The sequence below is a fragment of the Mytilus californianus genome, unplaced genomic scaffold (genome assembly GCF_021869535.1).
Source record: "Mytilus californianus isolate M0D057914Y unplaced genomic scaffold, xbMytCali1.0.p SCAF_1, whole genome shotgun sequence".
Taxonomy (NCBI): domain Eukaryota; kingdom Metazoa; phylum Mollusca; class Bivalvia; order Mytilida; family Mytilidae; genus Mytilus; species Mytilus californianus.
The window spans coordinates 133,398,128-133,412,307 of record NW_026262581.1 but is presented as its reverse complement, the minus strand read 5'-3'; the positions used below and the strand labels follow the sequence as shown (position 1 = coordinate 133,412,307).

Here is a 14,180-nt window from a genome sequence, read left to right as displayed (position 1 = left end):
AAAAAATTAACGTTTTACGATGACAGGGTGGAATAGCCTGTGATTAGCAATATCCTTTATTATTGTTTGTGAACAGAGGACAACAGACCATCTATAGACACATTGTGAACGGCAGATGTGTATTTGCGTTGGCTCTGACTATTGCAGCGTACAGAAGTGTGAAATAATATTACAACACAAAATTCCCACACCAGCTTTGTATTCGTTGCATCATAAGACATAAGACATACATAAGATATAAAGCTTTATTTAGAGTCGGTATGTGCAAATACAAGTATAAAACATAAGCTCTGAAGAGCTTTTAAAACCGACAGAGCAACAAATAAAACAAAACATACATATCAAGTCATGCACACATAAATTAAACATATACAGCAAGAGTTCATATCAGTATATAAACATCAATAATGAATACTATATCCCATAACTCGCTAATCCATACATTTTTTCTTTGTAGAGGGTATGGTGTGCTCCAAACTGGGTCATTTGTTGAGAGAATATTTTTCAGTTTAATACTGATTTTCATATAAACAATGAAATAGTCAGGCTAGTTGGTGAAACGTTTAAAGAAAACTGTATTGTTGATGTAGTTTAAGATATCAGTGTGTCCTTTATATAAAAAAGTAATGTATACAGCTTCAGTTCATCATTCCTGGAAGGATCCTTCAAAAAGAACAACCACAACATTTACATAAAATTGATACGAATGAATGTTAATTGGGCAATAATTAACAGTTAAAAATTGGTTTACTCATGAAAATGATAACTTACCTTGGATCGATGTCGAATCTGGCTTCTGATTGTTGAGCACTTCCTTTTAGTGTTTGTCCTAAGGACCATTTACCATTTACTTTTGAAGTTGCAGAACTTTTAACTTTGAAATGAATGGGGAATCCTATCTCGGTAAACCAACTGTATTGGCCATCGATATGCACAGCTGATTTATAAAAATCAACATCAAAACCATTTTGGGGGTCACTCTTGTCTGAAGCCAATCCTAAAAGAATGAAATATATGCTGAAACACCATAGAAACTATAACAAAAAGGAAATACTGAATAAAAAGGAAAAAACATAAACAGGTAATATTTGAAAGCTTTAAAACATCTAATGAGGACAAATTCCAGCTATGAACGTATATATACAGCTCTTTATAATTCCTGTTTATAAAATCAATTTGTGAAATATCTAAGACAATTGTCCTCATGTATAACGGAGTATGAAAAAATTAAGGTTTCAACTCCCTCAGGCAAAGTTGACCTTAGATGGATTTGGCTATTTCTTAGGTCCTTTTTGATCGTAAAGCTCTTCAACGGTTCTTATACATCCTTGGCTTTCAAATGTTTTGCATTGAGCGTTCCTGTTGAAGGTAAATCCAGAAAAGCGCTTCGGACGCATGAAATTTATAACGTATTGTTTTCATTTTTTACAGCACTGGGTCTATACCTCAACTGGTGGACTATCAGTCTCCGAGGGTATCATCAGCTCAGTAGTCAGTACTTCGGCACTGACATGATTTATAACAAACCTTTCTAAAATTGTCAGTTTATAAATTTTGAAATTATTTAGAAACTAAGGTTTCAACTCCCTCAGGCAAAGTTGACCTTAAATGGATTTGGCTATTTTTTAGCTCCTTTTTGGTCGTATAGCTCTTCAACCGTTTCGGTTCTTATACATCCTTGGCTTTCAAATATTTGGCATTGAGCGTTTCTGATGAAGGTAAATCCAGAAAATCGCTTCGGACGCATGAAATTTATAACGTGTTGTTTTCATTTTTTATGTAGCAGAGTGGAATATCTTACCTTTTTGAATGACATTTTGTAGCATGGATTCTTCCAAATCAAAATACCTAATTTCATTGTTAAAGAGTTTGAAATAGATATGTCCCTTTAAGTTTGGCGGTCGTCTCTGTTCTACTTTTAACTAAAATAAAAATCTTGAGTGTCAATCAATCAACATACTTAAATTAGAAGAATTTCGATTATTTAACGAATCCATATGTGAACGCATCATGGATATCAATGATGAAGAAGTTATAATAACCTAATTATATATAATATAAACTGTTGTTATATGTGATATCCTTTCTTACTTTGTTTTCCATAATTGAACTACATGCCTTGGTCATTCATAATATCAGTAAGATATTTTCCTCTTATATTTATTAAGGATTTCTCCGATGAACGAAGTGACAAAAATTACACAAATAAATATAGTCCAGCTGATTGCTTATAATTGTTAAAATAATTGTCTGAAAGAATCACTTATCGTAAAGTCAAAGGAAAGGTACTTATTTCAATTAAAGCTGTAGTTAGTATTTTATCGTTCTAACGTGGTAAAAGAAAGTTTACTGTTTAATAGTGACTTAACGTACATGCTTTTCATTTATGATTTTTTCTAGCAATCAGTTTTGTATCTGAAGTGAAACGGTTACGCTACTATATGTTAGACCATGGAAATAAAATGAAATATAATACTTCCATAGTTAGACCACTGACCTATCAAAAACAACGAAACTTGTTTGTATTGCAAACAAACTTATCAATATCCAATAGTGATTATTGTGATTATCTAAACATGTACGAGACAACTAGAATACAAAGTTCGTATTGTTATGATAATGTTTGTAACGATTTTTCTTTGTAATGAAAAACAGAAGTATGGTGTAAATATTTATGTCAAAAAATCTCTACACGCATTTTGCAAAGGAAAAGCGCTTTTGTTGCTGTTCTTTCTTTCAAAATCACAGTAAGCCTTTCAGCAAGGAGCATGAGATCAAACTTCACTACAAGTTTAATGGCAAAACATTTAGACATCTACGGGGAACATCATATATGCATATTTTTTGTCGAATTCAAGTGTCACAACTAAAACAGAGAATACGTACTTTTCTATGTATATCTCTAACACTTTCTGGGATTTGGTCAGATGGTTGCCTGCTTTCCTGGGATTGTTGTTTACTTTGATAAGACTGCTTCTCTGGTGAAGGAACGGACTGTTTTCCACTTTTCTTTGACTGGCTTGAACTTTGTGACTTAAGTAATTCAAAAACAGATTGACTTCTAGCTAGCTTACTGTAAGGACCAAGTAGTTTACTAATCATTTTCTGGAGACCTTCAGTATTAAATCCAACCTAAAAATATAGAACAAATTATTTAAAACAAAACGGTTTCATCAATATGGGTATTTCTTTTCAAATGTCATTCAACAGTCTGTTCCATTGTGAAGAATGTTTTTGATTGAAGTACAAACATTAAAGTACAGATAAAGAATAGCTCTTGTTACTTCCAGCAAATATTTATGGAAAAAAATAGAATAAGTTACCTCCATAATGTTTGTAGAATAACCCAGGATATGCATGTTTCCATGAATTGCACCACTGCGAGGGATAAATTCTTGGGGAGAGGATACGTAACCAAACTCCAAAGCACCACCTAATTTAGTATCATCTAAAACATTTACAATAAGGAATTAGATCAAATCAAGAATATGTTTAGTGAACTATATTTCTAGACACTCAAGCATTTTGTATAGTGATTAAGATTATAACACAATGTTGACTGCTGTACCCCTATTTTTGACATTTTTACCTACTATGCCTGTTTGTTTTATTCACACATCGTTGTCAATATAATGGAATTTTATTCGACTGTCATACAAGTGAGAGGTTTAGCTAGCTATAAAACCAGGTTTAATCCACCATTTTCTACATAAGAAAATGCCTGTACCAAGTCAGGGATATGACAGTTGTTATCCATTCGTTTGAGTTTTTTATTTTGCCATTTGATTACGGACTTTCCGTTTTGAACTTCGGTATTTTTGTAATTTTACTTTTTTGTATCATAGTAATCATTAGTAAAATGTGTGTTTTTATTATTTGACGAGTGGGTAAGTATCCAAATGTATATGATATACTAAATAACAATTATAAAATAAGTGAGCAAAAACACGAGTGAAGTTTACAGAAATATTTTGACTGACCAACAAGTAAAATATTGCTTTTTCCTGAATTATGAAATCACGAGGTAAATGATCCCTATAGGGTGTTTTTATATGAATACATTATACAACAACTCAATTACTATTTGAATGTGCTGTCAAAAGATTAACATTGAGTTTCTGTTCTTGCATTCTATAAGCATTTATTAAATTTGATTCATCTAATAATGTACTGCATAAGTATCAAATTTCCAAAACTTAATGGGATTATGAAATAGATTAAACGTTCGATACTAATTGGCCAATCGTACAAAAATCAAAATCCTCGGATAACAAAAGTAAACAGAGGGTCCCTTTTAATAGAGAAAAGGAATTTTTAAAGAGTTCCTTAAAAATAAAATATATTCGAAAGGTGGTATTGATGTTGATATTTTCTATATATTTGAACATTGTGATATTCCCTTGTGACATAGGGGCTTCTTCGATACTATTTTAGTCTCAATATCAAACCAATTCATAAAGCCACAGTTTATTTGTATGCCAGTCGATCACTAGATGTGCCGTATCGTTTATAATCAGGTACTATTTGAATTCAGGACAACAAACCGTTTGAAAAAAGATAATGACATAAAAACTTTCATCAGTATAAAAGCTACACATGGTTAGCAAAGAAGAGGAAATTTCATCAATACAATACTTTGTTATTGCTTACCATTGAATGACGAAAGGTGGAAAAATCGAGAGTAGTGCCAACTGGGGCTAAATTTCTTGGCAAATCGCAAAGCAAACGTGGCATTCTTTGCCCTGCAAATAAGATTAACTCAGTGTTTACTTGTCAATTATGTACGTTCAACATATTTTGCCATCGTCATTTCGGTTATGCAGTAAGCATTCTTTTTTAGTTTAAACATATTTTTTACATCTAAGCAAAATGAATGAGACACATATTAATCATTCTTATGAAGTTTCCTCCATAATACATATATAGATATATAACAATATTAGGAGCATCCAAGTAAAACGAACAAATCTATTGGATATTATACGAACTAAAGATTTAAAAAGAAAAGAAAAAGAAAGCAAAGATTCAGAAATCATATTATTCTGTGATGATGACTTAGATTTTAATGATTATGTCGACGATGATGATGGTCCATGCCAGTATCAATAACACTTAATGAAAATACAAGAAATCTATTTGACCTTTAAATAAAATTTTAAACATATATGAAAATGATGAGATTTCGTTGATTCAAAAGTTCTAAGTCTCCACCAATAATCTTTTAACATATTAAATAAATTGTTCGAAAAGCCAATTAAGACTCTTAAGTTAACTTTCTCTACATGTAGTGCATTTTGGATGTACGGAAAAGAAATGGTGACCACCCTCAATATCGAGATTCTTTTACACATGTTTGAATGACATTTTACAATAGGAAAGAAATGATCGTTTCATAATTGGTTAAATACATATATACGTCGGAAAAATGTATTTATCCATAAAGGTGTCACAAAAAATATATGTATACATGCATGTGTAACATAATAAGTAACCAATAGCACCGACATTTGAAACGTAAAACAGTAATTTTCATGACTTGGTTGCATTTTGTTGATAAAAGCTTTATCATACAGCTGCTTACAACTGTTCGTTTTGAGAACATACAAATTCTAACAAAGAAAAAAGTCTTTTTTAAATAAAATAACACTAAATGTAAAAAAAACGCCAAATGTTGAACATAAAATACCGACATAAAATTCTTTATTTGAGGTGTCTACAACATCTTGTATTATTCACGATGTCAAAAAAATACTAGTAAGTCATGGTATCTATAAAAAAGTTACTGAAACACAGAAGATTAAAGTTGGCCTGCTTCTCAAAATTTATTGCGTTTCATAATTCATGTTTAAGATGTTTCTGAATGATTCTATAGTGGCCACTATTGTCACCTTCTATAGCAACTATACTAGTACATATGAAAGTTAAACGGGGTGGCTTTGTCTAAAGTTTACTTTAAAAGACAGCATCAGTATATTTGAAGATAGGATTAAAAGTTCCAACCCTCCACGTTTTCCTATCCTGTTTACATTTTTTAAGAACGTTGGTTCGAATGGGGGAAAAATCGTTCTACTCAGGTAAGATTATCATTTACTCCTTATTTGGATTCTTTATTGCGTGTTAAAAATGTCCCCCTGAAATGTAACATTCTCCGATATTGTCCACAAGAAATTGCTACAGAGTGATCACTTGATTTGTAGTAAATAAATCGGCTTTGGTATTGTTATAATTGGCTTTGGTATTGATATATATTAGGATATGCCGAATCATGGATGTATTATATTGACATGACGAACCATGTTCATTCCATTAATGACATTAATACGGTACCAATTTTACAGTATTATATTCGCATTTCGACAATTAATTTATCTTCAGCGATACTCGAGGTCATAAAATTTGAAAATACAAAACCTAAAATAAACGTTGAAGGGCAGATACTATTAAAAAGGACTAAAAGAATATCCTAAACCGGGTAAGAAATCAGAGTTTTGTATATGCGTGGGATACATTCCTATATTTCAAATTATATCCTTAGTTTAATATCAGTAAATTTAAGATGATGAAAGATAATTTGATAAATGCGTTTTGAATAAACATACCAAGACATAAGACAAGGATGGGTTGAGTTGGACAATTGTTCCAAGTGTGTGTACACGAATGTACCAACATGAGGATTGGGTTCTCTGTACAATGATTGAGCAATCAGTTCAAGTGTTGGCCTAGATGGACTGATACCAGCTATTAACAAATACGATGCAATTCTCACTTCTTCAACCTCTTGATGGTCGAAGAAATACGGCAATAGCAAAACCCTAACCTGAAAAGGAATAACAGTAAATCAATCGCCAATAAATACCCATGCACATTATGCAACAAAGTGCGTTTCTCTCACTTCATTCATAATCAATTATGAAAGTAATCATTTTTGTTTCTAATTTAGTCAGGATATTGTCAAATTACATTAGATTATAAAAGTTCCGTTTAGGTAAAGTCGATATATCCCTTTTAACGTTTTACTGATATTTCCAATAATAAAAAATCTACTGTATTGTAATCAACTTACAGCTTCCGGTGAGTAAGCAGTTATTTTCCTTAAGCTGTAAATAGCTTGTGCACGTATAATTTGTGATTTTGATTTGTCTTCTAAAATAGATTTACTGTCAGAAATAAAATCAGGATATCCGGCGTTTCCAATAGTTTTTAAAGCCAGAATAAGGTCCTCAGGGTTCTGCGATTTCATCAATAATCTCACTTCCTACAAATGAAAACAAATAATAACTTGTATGATAACATACAAATTTCTCAGATTATTTTTCATTGTTTCCTAAAAATAATCCCCAATTAGAAGCAAAAGAGCAATTTTTAATTTTGTTGTACTGATGATTCAAAATGAGAGGCGAAAGATACAAAAGGGACATTCACACTCATAAGTCGAAAATAAACTGACAACGCCATGGCTAAAAAAGAAAAAGACAAACAGACAAACAATAGTACACAAAACACAACATAGAAAACTAAAGATTGAGCAAAACGAACCCCACCAAAAACTGGGGTGATCTCAGGTGCTCCGGAAGGGTAAGCAAATCCTGCTCAACATGTGGAACCCGTCGTGTTGCTCATAATAGTACAAACCCGGTAATAAGTCTAAATCGGTAAGTCACATTCGGGGAAAAGGGGACGGGATTGTAGTTATGACATTTGGAACATATCCGCTATCATCTGTGAAATGGATATTCCATCAACAGTTCAACAAACCAAAAGTCACATAAATGAAACCGACATTTTTCAGGATGTATGTTGCGTTTTAAACTTACTTTGAAATGCGAAACTTAATGGAGATATTTCTGTGGGACAACAACATATTATTTGTCTAGAAACATTTGGGTATTTAAAAATAGATGTCCATGAGTATTCACGTTAAGTTTTTAAATTCTAATTTGTATCAATGATCCCATTGCTTTAACTCATTCGGACAAGGTATCGGTGTCTGCATAAAAGAAGAAGGTTTACTTCAATGAAACAGCAACTCAACGATATAAAAAGCATATCTTGTGGTCCACATACGGTCTTCTACAATAGACAAATACCAAGCATACAATACGTCAACCACTAGATTCCCCAGAGTCTCTTAAATCATTATATTTGATATGTCTTTGCTGTGATATACTATCAATTCTAAAACCAATAAAACGTGGTTACATAGATGAACGGCTGAATATATTACTAGTACTGTGAGACAATATCGTCATACTAGAGACCTGTTTATTACTGTATTTGACAAATCCCCATTAATAAGAGTTTGCATAACGTCAAGCTAAAATTGGAATGGGAGAGTTAAATTCGATAATTTGCCTTGAAAGTGTTTTCAAGCTATCTGAGCATTAAAAACCTTGCAATCATTCTTTAAGGGCGCGGTTAAATTCTACCGATTACCTACGTTCACTTTTTTTCTATGTGACAGTTCCAATTTCCCAACCTTTATCCAAGTCGCCTAACTTACTAATTCATTGGGGTTTTTTTTTTCTCGTCCCGAATGTGCATGACATTTTTTTCACTAGAAACATCATCAATTATACGAGTTTTGAACTGACTTGGGTATACAATTCATATTTAAATGTACCAAGATAAATGTATCTTATATATATGATTTGAAATCAGCAAAATTCAAAAGCCCCATCAAAGTCATAACTGTTACAATGATTACCACACATACGAAATTTACTACGACAATATACCCAAACTGTTTATCGGTATAAGCAATAAACCCAAACTGTTTATCGGTATAAGTAACATATCCAAACCATTTATCGGTATAAGCTGATACGGATATACGGACGTTTACTACGATGTTTTTCGGTATAATTATATTTAAATTGCATGCATTACCTTTAAAATTTCCATTTTCAGTTTAGAGAAGACTGCAGAAGTTTGTTCCAGTTGATCTTGGACATCTGTGAGCTTAGATTGAAACTGAGAACGTACGTATTTCCTATTCTCCACATCCCGAAGTGCCTTTATCTGTTTTTCCTTCTGTAACAATTTTTTGTTCAGCTTGTCCTTTTCAACTCTAATCCTATCAGCAAAAGCGCCCAGACACATGTATGTGGATTGACGTAGGGGTTCTGTGTTCCAGACATATTTGTCACGCACCATTTCCTAGGGATAGAAAATGTTTTCAATTCATCAATTGGGATTAAAATAAGTATATCCCGCCGTACACCGACAATATATTACAACCTAGGAAAAAACACTCATAATTTAAAAAAAAGTAATAAGAAAGATAAAAAAAATCATGTATTTACATGTTTTTTGTCTTTTCTGTTGGTTGTCTTTTTTTGTTTTTTTTTTCTTTTGTGTGTGTGAAGAATCTTACAAAAATCATTCTAGGGAATAAATCAAATAATATTTGATAGTCGTCATTCTTAAATTGCGTCAGTCACTATACATTCAATTGTTAAAAGTAACTGTGCCTTCTTTTTTTAAAGATAATTTCATTGAAATAACGAAATTCAAACTTGAAAACATTATAAAATTACTCTATAATAATTAGATAGTTCAGTAAATTACATGAAAAGTTTGATTATATTGACACCTACCAACAGATATTTGGCAATATTGATATCGGGATAGGCCGTGACAGTGAAGGCATTGATGGCGACTGACATTCTTTCTGGTCGGGTTTTAGCCTTTCTGATGTAGTCAGACAAAACCTCAAAAGCTGCTGGCGTTCCAGTCATTGGTAAAATATCTAATAAAATTTCTCTGTAAAAGAATGAGCATATGTTGTTTTTTTTCTGTCTAAAATAAATCTAATAATTTAAATATGAAGATATGAAAAGGAGATCATTTATAAAAGCTATTATAGTTCTGTAAATTAGACCCGAAAATGGAAAAAAAAAGAATTAACATATGTTTTTTTTCTCTTTTCTCTCTGAAATGAATCTTATAATTTCAATACCAAGATATAAAAGGAGGTCATACATAAAAGCTTCAACAGTTCTGAGTAACACAACCCAGTTATTAGTTCCATGTTACCTTACCATTACAGTGTCCTATTCTACTTACCTCTTATAGTATTTGTCGGCATTAGCTGACTTATCAGTACCTTCTCCATATTCCTCCCAAACAGACCGTAAAATATCTGCGTCAGCTCGCCTTATTTCATCGGCCAACGTAAAAGTCACTGACGTCGCCTGTTGTTCGACTTCATCTTTTGAGTAAGCAACAATCATGTCCAGATACTTTGAAATCTGAATATAAAGTCATGTTATAGAGCTTGCCACAACTTTGGAAATTATAGATGACATCAATTTCAATATATGAAACTTATGGCGTACCATTTTTCCAGCTCAGCAGTGAATTACAAATAACTAAAAATCTTGACTTTAGCAACACGCTGGTGATTCTACAAAATTTACTTGCTTTAAGTAACTATAAAAATGATGGAACATAGAAATATACATGAATACAAAGTAAGACTAACTAATTGTTTGACTTCTGATGGTGTTCGTTTTGGTTTTTGATCTAAATATGGCTGCATAGTCAGTGGTTTCTCTGCCTGGTCCGGCATATCATCTACATCAGCTTGAAGTCCATTGGTATAAATCTGTGGATTACGTGGGCCGGCGATTGGATTTTGGATTTCTTCTTGGTTGATCAACACCAGTGTCTGACTATAATATTAGTAATGTAAAACACTCTGTAATGTTCGGTGTAGTAAAGTACTTGAACTTTAACCTTGTAAAATATTCTGTAAAATATTTTTCGAAACAAAATCTACAACCAATTTATATGCAACAATCTATTTTTTTCAGATTTGTTATGCAAATAGATGAATTGCATAATATTCTATAGCTTATGTGAACATAGCAAAATAATTGACATTTTCGTATGGATATTTAAAATAGCAAGGCCAAATTGTTACATCCGGACGTTTATAAAAGCAAGACTGAATATATATCAGGTTGTTAAAATGCTGTGAAAGAACAACTAAGAAGTTAAATTGCACAGATATCTTACTTTATATAAGTAGCAACATTTCCACCTTCGGCTGAATACGGTGTAAATACATGCTGGCTTTCTGCTATAGCACTTTGGATGAGGAACCTCCGTTTGTCTCCTTTCAGTACGTATCTGATCTGGGATGCTGATTTGAATGGTTCAGTCTTTTGAAAAAAAATCCCAATCATTTTATATGATAAAAAATTAGTGGCATTTTTGGTTTTTAGACACTTTTCCGAATGCATCATCAGAAAAACAAACAAAAAAATCAAAATAAAGACAGGCTCATATACAAACATTGAAAGTAGCATAACAATCAGAGAACACTAAAACTAAAGCTATGGGCTAAACATCCTACAACAAACACCGGAAAAATCTCTTGCGCCGTAATCAAAACCATATTGCTTTGCATCAAATACCACTCGAATAGCCTCGTAGTGAAATGAAATTGAGAATGGAAACGGGGAAAGCAAGCCAAAAATGAATCAAATTCGATAAGTTTCAATGTGAAAAAAACGTGAAGTAGTGAAAACAAAATAATGTCAAAAATTATGTCTTTTTCAAGTGCAACTGATAACGATACGATTGAACATTATGGATGTTGAGTAAATTGTTTGAAGTGATAATTCCAGATTAAGCTGAACATAATCATGACAGTTTATGTGACAATAATAAGATTTGAACATTAAGAGAAGAATTCTTCTATTCGCAATCTCTAATGTACAAATATCAAAATTTACAATTCTTGTATAAATATCAAGATTTAGAAACCTTACTGTATGTCTACGGATGATGGACACTCTATACAAATAAGACTGTACCACCATAACTATTTTTAATGAAGAAGAAGCTTGTGTGACATGGAATCGGTAAGTGTAAATATTTGAACATTCTATCAAAATAGCAAGCATTGAAAGGTATTGCTAAAAGTTTAAATCATACCTGTCACACTTAAAAAAACAAAGTTCATGAAACTGTTTACACCTTGGCTTTTTGGTGAATTGTTATTTCATTAGCAGTAAAACCATACCTCTTTTAATATTTTAGAATTGGCATTAAATTTCAATGCATTGGGTTAGATTTAGTGTATAAATAACGTTCCGTAATTCATTATTAACATTTCCATTATCTTAAAGCATCAACCATAAATATGTCGTTCCATTTTTATTAACATTTACAATAGAGTTTTTATATATAATAATTCAAACATTTTTAATAAAGATATTCATATCTCTCAATATTCAACAAAACCTATTAATTAATTAATTCATCTAAACATAGATTTGTTATATATATCCTGAGCGATCAATTACATATACATATCAAATCCCTTTTAAATTGTTCCCATTTCTAGGCATTAAAGCACATACTCTTTTATTTGGACACTTTGAACATGTCATAGCATCAAACATATATCTATATACATACCCTTTCATTTTCACACTGTGCACATTTCATTGCATTGAAATAAGACCTGGTATATACAGGACGATCCAGACAACGTTTATAGTTCTTGACTTTAGTCAGGTACATGTAATGTTGGCCATCATTGGGGATATCTGTTTCAAGATTGTATGTTGTTTCACAGTCACCAACAACACTTGGCTGAAAAAGGTGATACATTGAAGCAAATAACACTAAACAAAGTCTTACATCTCTGTAATGATACAGACAAGAAATTTCAAATGATTGATTGATTGATTTTTTTTTTGGGTGCTTAACGTCGCTTTCAGCATTATTGGCTTTATCAGTTTATATTGGAGGAGAAAGCTGGAGTGCCCGGAGACCGATCTTCAGCAGGAAAACTGGCTATCCCGATCAATTAAGATTGGAGTCTAACGAACTTACAACCTCAGTTTTGACAATTTTCAAATCAATGATATTCTCATTATGCTCATAAATTTGAAGTGCGTCAAGTCTTATCTTAACGAATATGAAAATGTCAAAAAAGGACACTCGAATGTTGCATATACATCAAATGGTTCTGAAGATCTTGTTACACAATCATAAAGCTGTACTGACACAAATGATAGTAAATTTGTGTGCCCCCTTCAGAAAAAAACAATTAAAAAAAGTATGCAAAAATCGGTGCTTGAATTTACATGATCATTTTAAATGAACAGAAAGATAGAATGGTACAAACCTCCATGACAGTATAGAAGTCTGTTGGGGAAAATCTATTACGATTAAGTTCCACCAAACGGTCTTTACTGCTGACTGACATCCTCTCCTCGAGATTCATTTCTAGTAAACTCAGTATACCTTTCTTTACATTTATGGACCAAGCATTGTCATCACTCTCACCCTTAATCTCTTGTACATGTCCTTTAATGTACCTGGTGTTTGAATAAGCATTAAAGTTGATGTATTAAAGCATATACATACATAAATACGCATTTTTACTTGTGTGTGTGTGTGAGGGAGAGAGAGAGAGAGAGGGCGGAGATATGAATGTCTTCAGAAACCGTTTTATATGTTTATTACTCGGCTTAGTCTCTGGAATATCGTTTCGATTTAACTCGTATCGTGCAAAAGCTCTTTGCTTTGCTTTGAAATTTTAATTTGTGCGGATTTAAATACAACCTTGCCACCGTGGAACAAAATTAAATAAAAAACCACTGGGAATTTTGTCATATATATATATATTTCTCTAATTCTTCGTCAATTTATCCCTTTCTGCACCCATTGTATAAACAAAATTTAATCAACGTGTGGTTCGTTTGATCTCAGTTCTTCATTGGTTTAAAATCCGATTATGACGTCGAATTTTCTTGCTTTCCTCTGAATTTCCTATTGTGACGGCATGAAAAAAGGCGACCATGCCTGATGACGTCACATAGAAAGAACACATCTTTTTGCAGATCATTCGAAAAGAAGGAATAAATTTGCCTGCGTATTGTTTGAAAATCATTAGAGAAACAGATTCCACCACCAAATCTCGTGTAATATGATATTTATCCACTCTCGACAGTTAAATTTTAAATATTTAAAACGCTCGGCGAGCCTCGCGTTTTATATTTAAAAATTTAACTGTCTCGAGTGGATAAATTTCGTATCACACTCGATGCAGTGGTAGAATCTATATATATTTATATATATATATATTAATAACATTTGTTGTTCGACCTGTTAGTCAAATGCGTTTTGTTAAAATATACTTTTTCACTGTTTTGGTCTTT

At 32.2% G+C, this 14,180-nt stretch overlaps 1 protein-coding gene across 1 annotated transcript in view; it reads right to left on the bottom strand.

The window, feature by feature from the left end:
- LOC127739080 (vitellogenin-1-like) overlaps positions 1-14,180 on the bottom strand; it is a 38,226-nt gene that overhangs the window by 18,976 nt on the left and 5,070 nt on the right. The window contains exons 4-17 of the mRNA XM_052250653.1: positions 13,145-13,337; positions 12,430-12,606; positions 11,020-11,165; positions 10,484-10,673; positions 10,066-10,250; positions 9,597-9,762; positions 8,887-9,156; positions 7,064-7,255; positions 6,600-6,817; positions 4,651-4,742; positions 3,324-3,448; positions 2,887-3,132; positions 1,802-1,922; positions 772-997 (exon numbers count right to left, since the gene is read on the bottom strand). Of these exons, the coding sequence (XP_052106613.1) occupies positions 772-997; positions 1,802-1,922; positions 2,887-3,132; positions 3,324-3,448; positions 4,651-4,742; positions 6,600-6,817; positions 7,064-7,255; positions 8,887-9,156; positions 9,597-9,762; positions 10,066-10,250; positions 10,484-10,673; positions 11,020-11,165; positions 12,430-12,606; positions 13,145-13,337 (2,547 nt within the window). The remainder of the gene's footprint in view (positions 1-771; positions 998-1,801; positions 1,923-2,886; positions 3,133-3,323; positions 3,449-4,650; positions 4,743-6,599; positions 6,818-7,063; positions 7,256-8,886; positions 9,157-9,596; positions 9,763-10,065; positions 10,251-10,483; positions 10,674-11,019; positions 11,166-12,429; positions 12,607-13,144; positions 13,338-14,180) is intronic.